General features: G+C 26.2%; 1 protein-coding gene across 1 annotated transcript; it reads right to left on the reverse strand.

Moving 5' to 3' along the window:
• Positions 1-3,803: 3,803 nt before the first annotated feature.
• On the reverse strand, positions 3,804-9,838 carry LOC109797699 (monooxygenase 2). Its single transcript, XM_020357814.3, has 6 exons — positions 9,676-9,838; positions 9,449-9,595; positions 5,926-5,994; positions 5,195-5,360; positions 4,858-5,086; positions 3,804-4,563 (listed from the first exon to the last, which is right to left on the reverse strand). Exons 1-6 carry the CDS (start codon positions 9,750-9,752, stop codon positions 3,983-3,985), a joined length of 1,269 nt encoding a protein of 422 aa, XP_020213403.2. The 5' UTR covers positions 9,753-9,838; the 3' UTR covers positions 3,804-3,982.
• Positions 9,839-11,163: the final 1,325 nt, after the last annotated feature.

Below are 11,163 nucleotides of genomic sequence, written 5' to 3' on the forward strand. Positions count from 1 at the left end.
CATGTTTCTTTTTTTAAGGATGTTGAAAGTGATATTACTCGTTTTAGTAAAAAAAAATTATTAAAAAAAACATGACTTAAATTATAATATTAACATATATTTAAAGACTAAAATGACAATAAGTAATTATTTGTAAACTAAACTGAAAGAATTAGAATTTACAAGATTTTTTAAAAATCTTCTTATTTTAGGAACTAAATTATCAACAAAATGATTTTTTTTTTATTGTTTCTCTTTTATAATTGGGTTCTGATGGCTTTATTTTAAGATGGGGTTTTGATTTCGGCCCGAAATTAGGAGAATGAGAAGGGGCCTAGGGGTGAAAAACTAATATTGGTCGATTTCTTTCTTCCAAGTAAAGACATTAAAAAAGAAGAAAAATAAAATAAAACATAACACGTTTGATTCCAAAGCAAAGTGATGAAAATGCTAATTTAGGTCATGCAAGTTTCAGATTGTCAAGAATTCTTTCCAAAGTAGTCTTTCAATCCAAGATACTATAATGCCTAATTTTAATAGCTAACGTAAGGTATGAATTTATGGGAAGAGAAAAATGAGAGAAAATTTTGGAATTCAATAAATAATATAATAGACATATATAGATTAAAAAATTATATAAATTATTATACATGTCACTTTAAATTTATTTAGGTCAAGTCATGCCTGGAATCTATTTGGTGGATGAGATTTTCTTTTTACTTTTTTGCTTCAAATGCAATTCTCTCGAATATTTATTTTTTCGTGTTGCCACCTTTTATGGATTAACTAGCTTTTCAGATTTCTCATATATGGGATTTATGTATAAATTTATAGGTTTTTTTATATGTTTTCTTGTTATAAAATTTAAAATTGTCTTGAATTTTAAATCATCATGAATGTTATATTAAACTTTAAAAACGTGATGATATGATATCACATTAATAAATTAGATTTAATTTTAAATTTAATAAAATTTTATAATTTGTTTTCACACTTTTATCTCATTGTTAAATTATTACAAAATAATATTTCAAACAAGAATGTTATTCAGGTCAAACATTTATGTTGGTAAAATCATATCTTTATAATTTTATAATTTATAGGTCTTTCAAACCCTGAATTCATTAAATGGTTGATTCTAAGGTGGGGTTTCTTGTTTTGTTGAACTTTGGTGTTTTGAGTTTATGAAAGTGAATTTTGGTGATTGATCAAAATTGTTGTCGCGTGTTGAATTTTTGGTACAAATTGAGATGTGGATGATGTATATGTATGATATGTTGCTTTGCATGTTTGGGATTTTCTATATTTCACGTGGCTTAAGCCAAATTGAGGTTTGCTAGGTGCATAACTCATTATTGCATTGAGCGTGGTTTTCAATCAAAGGTGTTTTGTCTCGCTCATGCCAAGCACATAATGGGTGGTGTCAAGCGTGAGGTAAGAGAATTGACTATGTCTGGATTGATGTTGAATGCAAAAAGAGTGACATCAAGCATGAGGAGAGAGACTTGTTTTTACTTTATTCGGGGTCGAGCATGGGACTTTGTCATGCCAAGCGTGAGGTCCCAAGGGTCTTTACCTAATCCACGTCGACCGTGGGTGAGGCAAAAGACTCCTTGCCCAATGGCGTCAAGCATAGGGTTGATAACATCAAGCGCATGTTACCTTTTAACAATTTGTTGTTTATATGATTACATGGTAAACTTGAATAGGTTAGGTGAATCTATTGCATGTTGTACGTTGATTAGTGATATTTGTTCCATGTATAATAATTTGGAATAATATATATAGATGATTGTATGATGAATTTCGTTGAAATGCATTGGTATGTTGTAAGTTGATTAATGTTATTAAATCTATATTCTTGAACCTAGGATAATGTACATAGATGAATATTGTTAAGACATTGATGTTGACAATGCTTTAGGCATTTTGACATGTTGTATTGATACATTATTGAGGTGTGATGTAGAAAATGTTATAGGCATTCAGGGATGTTGATTGACTTTTGACTAAAAGAGATAATATTTTGAAAGTTAGATATCTCATTATGTTAATATTAGTGGAATAATTCTCTTAAAGTGAATTATTGGGCCTCTTCTAAATCCTTAGTTGATGTTAAAGTAACGGTATGAAGTTGAGGACTACAATCGTTAACTAATTACTGGAGAGGTATGTGATATTATGAGAATAGTTAGTTGGCTATAATCCATAAGGGATTTGATTAATGCATGTCAATGTCATGGTAAACTCACACCCAAGTTATGTTATACCTAACAGTGGTATTAAACTTTTTTAGTTTAAGTAACAACATCTGAGAAATCATGTGTAAGGATTAATATCCTAATTAGTTGTTAATCCAGTAAGTGTGTAAGGTGTGAAAAAGATTGATTAGTTTAGTAAGGTCAAGTCTCTTATACCATTCATCTTGGTGTAGGAAATCTCTATTGGTGAATGCATGACGACACATTAGTTAAGGTATATGCATATATGGTGTGTTTTAGTATTGTTCACATGCTTTGGTGATTATATTATTGAATACCATGTTGAGGTGTATTATAGTTGATTTACATGTTGGTGTTGGTGAGTGGTGAGTAGTATAGTTGTTCTTACTTCTACACTTGATAGATGTATATTTTTTAAAATTTAACTTATTCTTACATGTTTTTCTAGTGATTGGACTGTGATGATCATATTTACATGAAAGTAGAGCAATGTTAGCTAGGAACAGATTCTTGTTGGTATAGCCATACTGTTAGATGGCTTATTACAAATTCTTTTGGATTATTATGATGTAACCAGTTATATAAGTGTTGCTTAACTAACTTAGATTGACAATAGTTTTTGGATTAATAAATACAAACTTGTATATTCAATTGTTTACATGTATGCATATAGTACATCTTGCATTTTTAGGAATTGTTATTTATTAATCGTAAGATGTGCATGTTTTTCTGCTATTAGATGGTTGTAAATTTTGTTATTCGTAGAAATTATGGTGAGTTGTTACATTACGAGATTAAAGGTCATTATTTTTTTTTAGAAGAACAACTTAATTCAAAATTAAAAAAATAAATAACTAAAATAGATTTTTAAAACGAAAAAATACTAAAATATATATTAAAAATAAGAATAAAGAACTAAACTTATAATTTAACAATTTATAATTTGTAATCTAATCTATAATGTATAATTATAGTAACGAAGATAACTTCATTTGATTTTTACATTCTTTTTTGTTATTCTTTTCCTCCTAACAACTGAACATAATAATAATATTAAAAAAAACTATCTATATATGGACACAAAATGAATGCAAACATGTATTGAAATTAAAACTCTTTTTGTATTCCTTTCACACAAAAAAAAAAAAACTATTTTTGTATTTTTCCTATTTTTTATTCTCCCTTATTTCAGTAAAATACAAACAGCATACATGATAGGGCTGTCTTTTTTTTCCATCAACAAGAATATAAAAATGTTTTAAAATTTATCAAAAAAAGTATGACATGTAATCCTTTGATGTAATTGTTAATAAATAACCACAATAAATTAGTTTTAACTAATCATATGGATATGTGACATCAATTTATTTTAATAGTTTTATTAATCATAATTTCATTACGATAATTTTAAATTACTGTTATTTATTTTGAAAATATAATTTTTTAATTAATTTTCTTGTACTACTCTAATGTTATTTAAAAACAATGTTAGTGTTTAATAGTTTTAAAATTTTAAAAGAAAAGAGTTTATAAGACACGAGAAGTTATCGTAAGATTTAAAAAAAAAAAAAAAATTGATGAACACCCCTTGCATATTTGACATCTAGTGGCATTCCTGCGAAACAAGATCTTCATTCACGAAAGTGAATTATACAGTACAGTACATTAAAATTCATAGAAATACATATTTTTCATATATGTTACTCATGGGCAATGGGTAGATGAAATTAAATTATAATATATGGCCACCAAGTTACAAGGGGGCATGATTAATAATAATATTATTCCACCACATCATAGGTGTCACATATAAGTTTTCCACAATCAAAATCTGACTTCTTCAATAGCAACTCAGCTAGGAAATTAGGCAAAACTTTGTCCCTGAAATGTGCTACCAATTTCAAATCACCCTGCAGAACAAGCCCCATGACATAAGATGTAACACTAATATCAAAGCTTCTCCATTTTCTCTCTTTTGCATATTTCTTCAAGCTAGCCACAATCTTCTTGTGTTGCACCTCAGCCTTAGCCTCTTCATCCATCTCTTTAATGTGTTTGCAAGGTTTTTTGTTGAAGGCCTCAGCTAGAAACCTGGCTAAGACAATCCCATCCTCCAAAGCACAACAACCACCTTGGCCTAGGTCAGGGGCCATGGGGTGAAATGCATCTCCAACAACACAAACGTTGTCTTTACTAATGTTCCCCAACATTAGTTCCCACTGATGTCTATATCTCAATGGTGAAGTTAAAATATCTTTCACTTCTGTTTTCTCTATAAAGGATTTGACTTCACTTGGCATCTTCTCAAGCATGCTCAACGCTAATTGCTTCATTTTAGCTGGGTTTTCTGTTAGCCCCTTTTCTGCAAATCAATTTTTAGAATGTTAATATTTATGAAGATTAAATTATAAAAAAAAAAAACATATATATAAAAGTCTAGGTGAGTTGAATTTCATAAACTCATCCAAGTAAGCTTCTAAACTCAAAATACACTTAAATAAGTATTTAAAAATTATTTGTTAACAAAATTTTCACATCTTTTCGAGATATGAGTCTCCTCCTTATCAATAGAATCAACTTTTACTGGTAAATTAATAAAATTTAAAAATTAAACTATAATTTTAAGGAAAAAAAATATATTTAAGAAAGAATTCACCTTGAGTGGTGGGAGTCCAAGTTAAAAACCAATAAACAGTGTTGTCATCACAGGGCAATACACCAGCTCGAAAGCCTTTCCCAAAGTAGTGATTGAATTTGGGCTCAAGCCCATCATGGCCCATCAACTTTGTATAACCCCTGATTACGTATCTCCCCGTAAAAGATGCCTCCTTGAAGCCCAGCCACTTTGCGACCATAGAGTTTATTCCATCACACCCAATCAACACCTTTTTCAATAGGAAACATGGACGTATCAATTAAGTTAAAATTGAAGTTGTTGGTTACTTCCTATACATGAACTTCATTCACGATTCACCTTGTTTTGAATTAATTACCTTGGTTTTTATGGTTGTTCCATCAGCAAGATGGAGTATCTTAGAAAAGCCAGATTCGTGTATAGCAACAACCTTTGACATGAACCTCATCGTGCCACTTGGAAGCTCCTTAGCAAGTGCTTCCAACATTAGTTGTCTTCTAACACAACGAACTTCCCTCTCTCCACTTCATCACATAACACCCATTATCATTACTTTAGAGTTTTAAAGTCAAAATTAAGAACTTGATCGGTTGCTTTTATCCATAACCGATACGATCAGCTACCGACACCTTTTCTTTTTAGGTAAACAGTTTGAATTTCAAAGCTTTTGACACGCATGTCAATGGTTGTCCTTAATTCATTAATCTAATCAAAAACAAATCACATTCACATTGAATGAAAAGGATATTATATATATATATATATATATATATATATATATATATGAGACATCTGTTTATTTTAAGAGTAAATATAGATAAATTTACTTTCTTCATCAATTCAAATCAACATATAAAATAATTTTATAATTATTTATTAATTTGAATTAATGAAATGAAATATAAAATATTTTAAAAAATTTTAAAAAATTTATAAATTTAATTTATGTATTAAAAAAATTTAATTCAATAATTAAAATAAAAGTTATTAAATAGAATTTATTTATATAGACTTATTTTTAAAGTAAATAAATTTTTTCATATATATATATATATATATATATATATATATATATGTGTGTGTACTTACTGTTTTCCTGTGCCCTTGAGAGACAAACTTGATGTTTGCTGCTCCATAACCAAAGACGTAGTCACATTCCTGCACCGTATACTTTAGTTTCAGGTTCTTACTTGAAAGACTAATTTCAAACTAATTGGCTTCAGTTCAATCTTGCGGTCCATACAAAAATAAGACTTTTGTGTCAGTTTTTATTATTGAGAGGCTGAATTAATATTAAAAGTCATCATCTTCTTTTCATCATTTTACTTTCAAAAGAAAAGTTCATTTATATTTTTCTTATTCATTCACAAGTTTTAGATAACATCTCACTGTATTTAATTATAATTATGTCCCTATTTCTAGTTAATTTTAAAATATTTTACAAATATATTTTAAATAAAGTAATAATAATATAATAGATGTGTATTAAGAAGCTTTATACTCTATTCGTCCGATGAATCAACCTACGTGGATGTAATAATTTATTGATTATATAAGTATTAACCAGCAAATTGTTTCTACGAGTAAAATTAGACTTCATCATTTTTAGAATTTAAGCTTTGTATATATAAAAAAAAAACGTAATTAACTGAAAAGAAAGATTTCGTTAAAAATATTTGGTTAAAGTTTTTGATAAAAATTAGTTATCAAAAAATTAATATCGAGAAAATTAACAATTAATATTTCCAAATGAATGAAGCAAAACGAAAAGCCAATAGGTACATTCTCAGAGGTGGAAGAAGTGGAACACTCATGGTATTTGGTTTTAGAAAATATTTTTTATTTTTAATTTTAGAAAATAAATTTTATTTTAAATTTTAAATTTTAGAAAATATATTTAGTTTGACTATTTTTAATAAAGTTTTATAAAATATTTTTGATATAAAATTTATGATCAAAATTGTTCTTTATATATGAATTAGAATAATATTTAATTCTTTCTATTTTATCTTATATTTATTCGTTTGAATAATCTTTTTTATAATAGGTGAATTTCACTATGAAAATCTATAAATATTCTTTATATTTTTTTCTTTATCAAATGAATAATTTATTATCTAACAAACAATAATTACATATCAAAATAAAATATATATTTTATTTTTATAAATAATATATATATATATATAATTGATATACTTATCTTAAAATATAACAATCATAACTTAATCACACTAAATATTAATCATATTAATTAAAATAATTATGTAATATAAACAACATGTGTAATTAAAATTTTATAGAATAATTATATCTAATAAATCTTATAATATTAATATATATAATGCATATGTAAGCACTAAATAAAAATTTTCTATACACAAATAAAAAATATATAATACAGATGGATTAAATTACATGTATAAAAAAATTAAGTATATTGAATTATGTGTATAAGGTTGTAAGCTTAGAAACAAATTCATTAAAAAAAATTAATAATTACCATTACATGTCATTGCATTTTCAAAAGTATAGAAAATGATAAAAATATCATTTTTTTTCATTTTCAATTTGGATTTCTTTTGAAAACACTTTCTAAAATTAAAAGTAAACACATATTATTTGTGTTTATTTTTAAAAAATAAAAATAGAAAACAATAAAATCAAATAAACCCTTATACATAGATGCAATTTTGAATATTTACTATAAAAGGTGATCTTGTGATGAGAGGTATAAACACTCAAAGAGAAAAGGTCACTATCGTATGTTAGATGAAGAGTTTTATAATGGAAAAAGTTTCTCAAATTTGTAAAAAAATAATAATATATATATATATATATAATATTTTAAGATAATAAATATTTATCGAGATATTTTCATAAATATAATTAAAAGATTGAACTTCTACGTGAAGAATATTTTTTTTTCAACCGTTGATTATAATTCACACTAATAAAATATTAATTATCAAATCATAAACTGTGGAGTAATAACTCTAACACTTTATTAATGTTAAATCTCCTGATTCGTTAGTTTTGTTCTTAATTCACTTGTTTCTTTATGTTGTTCATATTTTACCTGAATCAGAACCCGTACGAGAATGCAAACGAAGGAGTGGTACCCGACACAAAAAGTGGAGGCCAGTGTAAGATAACATTATTAAAGATCTAAACACAAAAAAGTACGGCAAGGAAATAATTCATGTCTCTTAATTTTTAAAAATAAAAATAATAAAATAAATGATTGTGAATAATTATTTAAAGAAAATATTTGAAGGATATATTAGTCTACTAAAAATAAATATAAAAAATAATCACACGTTTTAATATTTTCTTTAGGTTAAAATCCTTATTTGATCTTTTATAATATTTTTTATTTCAATTTAGTCCCACTTTAATTTTTTATTTTAATTTGGTCTCCAATAATTTAAATTATTGCAATTTGGGACTTCTGTTAAAATGATTTAAACAGAGTTAACTAGTAGTCACGTGGATGTCAGGTGGATGCCACGTAGATGAATAGGTAGATCCCAAATTTCTTGAATACACCTAGAACTAGAACGGACCGTTCTGGTTTCAGAATTTACAGAAAATAACCCAAGGTACAAAGCTTTTTAAATACTAGATTTGATAATATTTTCAATGGAGATTGATAACTTCAATTGCTAAACATTTAGGCTATACATTGTATCATTAAGGACGATGCAGTGTATCACTAAGGACAATAGTAGCAGTTTTTTATTTCATTGTTAGTCAAACTGGAGGGAACCACTTACTACCAAATTGATACTATACAGTCAATGATGAATTTTTGAACTTTTTCAGTATATGTTATTTCATGTGCATTCTCAGTAATTTCTTTGAACTTTTTTAGTATATGTTATGTTCTGAATTTTTGTTTTCAGTTTCTGAACCATGTTTCTGTCTTTGAATTTATGATATGTTATGAATTTTCATTTTCAATTTTTGAATCACATTGCGGCATTTTGGTTAAGATTTTGAACTGGATAAGTTCAAATCAAATGAAGGATTTTGAAAAGTCTTATCTTATTTGATTTTTTTTTAGTTTTATTCATAAATTAATATTAATTTATTATATTTTTATTAATATATATATAATAAAAAAAATACAATAAAAAGCATGAAGTTGGTGTTCTGGAACCAGAACGGCCCGTTCTAACAGCATAACGGCTCGTTCTGACGCACTCATGTTGTGTTAAATTTGCATTTGGAACGGCCTGTTTCAGTTGCAAAATTAACACATAACATGTGCAAGCAGAAGAGGTCATTCTGGTTCCAGGTGTATTCATGCAATTTGGCTTCCACCTGTGCATCTACGTGGCATTCACTTAGCATTCACGTGGCCAACAGTTAACTTCGTTTAAATTATTTGAACGAAAGTCCCAAATTGCAATAATTTAAATTATTGAGGACCAAATTGAAACTAAAAATTAAAATGAGACTAAATTGAAACAAAAAAAATATTATAAAGGACCAAATAAGGATTTTAAGCTTTTCTTTATAATAAATATAAATTTAAAGAAAAAGAAAAAGAAAATGATATAGTGTTAGATAGGGTAATATAATTGAAAGAAATGAATGATAAATTTACTCATTTAGCTGGAGATGTTGCTGACGAAGAATGGCTCCGACGCCAACAGCATCCAAGGCTTTCCAAGCGTTTGTCCATGTTGTCAAAGCAAACCCAGTGACCCTTAAAGCATCCGAACATTCTAATACCAAACTTCGGACACCCAACCTGCATCAATATTTTAGAATGCGTACGTGTATTAATATTTTGTAGCACAAAATCGTGTTTGTGAGTATGTTTGTACGTACCTGTGAAGTGCCAAGGATGTTGTGAGTCCAGCAATCCCAGCTCCCACAATGACAACGTCTTCAACTAATGATTCCATTACTAAGTACTAATTAAAGAGGAGCAATATTAATATATATATGTTTCTATGCAGTAGGTATTCTTCTCTTTGGAGGTGGTGGTTTAATTTTGTGAGATGAGGAACCTTTATATAGAGTTAAGTAGTGGAAGATGACGATCACAAGATCATTGGAAAGAGCACATGCAAGAATTCAGCCTCACACGTGCTACAACCTAATTATTAATAACAAAGTTGCGTTTTCTTCCTCGAGTCACTGTGCATGTAATATTAAATTAAAGGTATGTAAAGGTGATTGATTGATATGATGTACATATTTTTTTACATAATTTTAATTTTAAATTTTAAATAATAAAAATAATATTAAACATTAATTATTTTTATAAATATAAGATACGAATTTAAAATTTTAAAGTTTAAAAACTACGAACGAGAATAAGTTAGTTTAAGCCAAACTTTAAAAATATAGGCTAAACTTGTTTTATAAAATTAAAGTCTAAATATGACATTATTTATTATAAACTTTTTTTTATAAGTTTAACATTAATTATTAGCCTATTTAAATTAATGTTAATTATGCTAATAAATTAAATTTTTAAAAATAAAAAAATATTGAAATATTTCATATTCTTATTTACATTATAAAACTAATATTAAAATTTTTTAATTCTTAATTCTTATTTATATTATAAAATATTTATCAAAAACATTAATTTTTTTTTTTTATAATTTTGTTACTCCTTTGTTTTTATAAAATATTATTTCATTATTAATATATTAGTTTTTCAATAGTTAATGAGAATATAATTTAATTAATGTAAAAATTTAAGTAATTTTTTAAAAGAAAAAATTGCTCCTTTTATATTATTTATTATATTTACTTTATATATAACTGAGATTATAAATCAATTTCATTCAAAAATTTTGGTAAAAAATAAGTGTTCGTAGTTGCTTCTTCATTTTCATTTAATATCATATTTCTGCATACAGGTTATTCTGTTTTATTTATTTATTTATTTATTTTATACAAAATGTATTTGCATTACTTCTCATCTTTTCAGAGTATTTACTAAAGTATCGTAATATATCTCTTTTTATGTTGATGTCATTTGTGTATCAACACAAGTTTAGATATGTATGTTTTTATTTGATGTTTAATTTTATTTGGAAGATCTTCAATAATATATTGAGATATTTTGTTAAAATTTTACATCTTATGTCTTCCGAAGGAAGATAGGATTATGGTTATTATAAAATATTTATTTTTAGTACTTAAAAGATTTTAGAAGGACTAAAAGTTCACCATTTTTATAAATGTAATATGATATATGGAATAAAATAAAATTAATATTTTAACATGTGTAATATACATATTCAATCTTTTAAAATATGAAATTAATATTTTATATGTAATAATGACACACATGCAAAT

Source organism: Cajanus cajan, chromosome 7 (genome assembly GCF_000230855.2).
Source record: "Cajanus cajan strain Asha chromosome 7, NIPB_CcT2T_4, whole genome shotgun sequence".
Classification (NCBI taxonomy): domain Eukaryota; kingdom Viridiplantae; phylum Streptophyta; class Magnoliopsida; order Fabales; family Fabaceae; genus Cajanus; species Cajanus cajan.

What these genes read in the sequence shown, in the direction of transcription:
- LOC109797699 (XM_020357814.3), bottom strand. Translation starts at nt 9,752, where the DNA reads ATGGAATCATTAGTTGAAGACGTTGTCATTGTGGGAGCTGGGATTGCT. An exon ending in ACATCCTTGGCACTTCACAG is followed by an intron (nt 9,596 to 9,675) that starts GTACGTACAAAC and finishes ATATTGATGCAG; the next exon opens with GTTGGGTGTCCGAAGTTTGG. An exon ending in CTCAAGGGCACAGGAAAACA is followed by an intron (nt 5,361 to 5,925) that starts GTAAGTACACAC and finishes TATGTGATGAAG; the next exon opens with TGGAGAGAGGGAAGTTCGTT.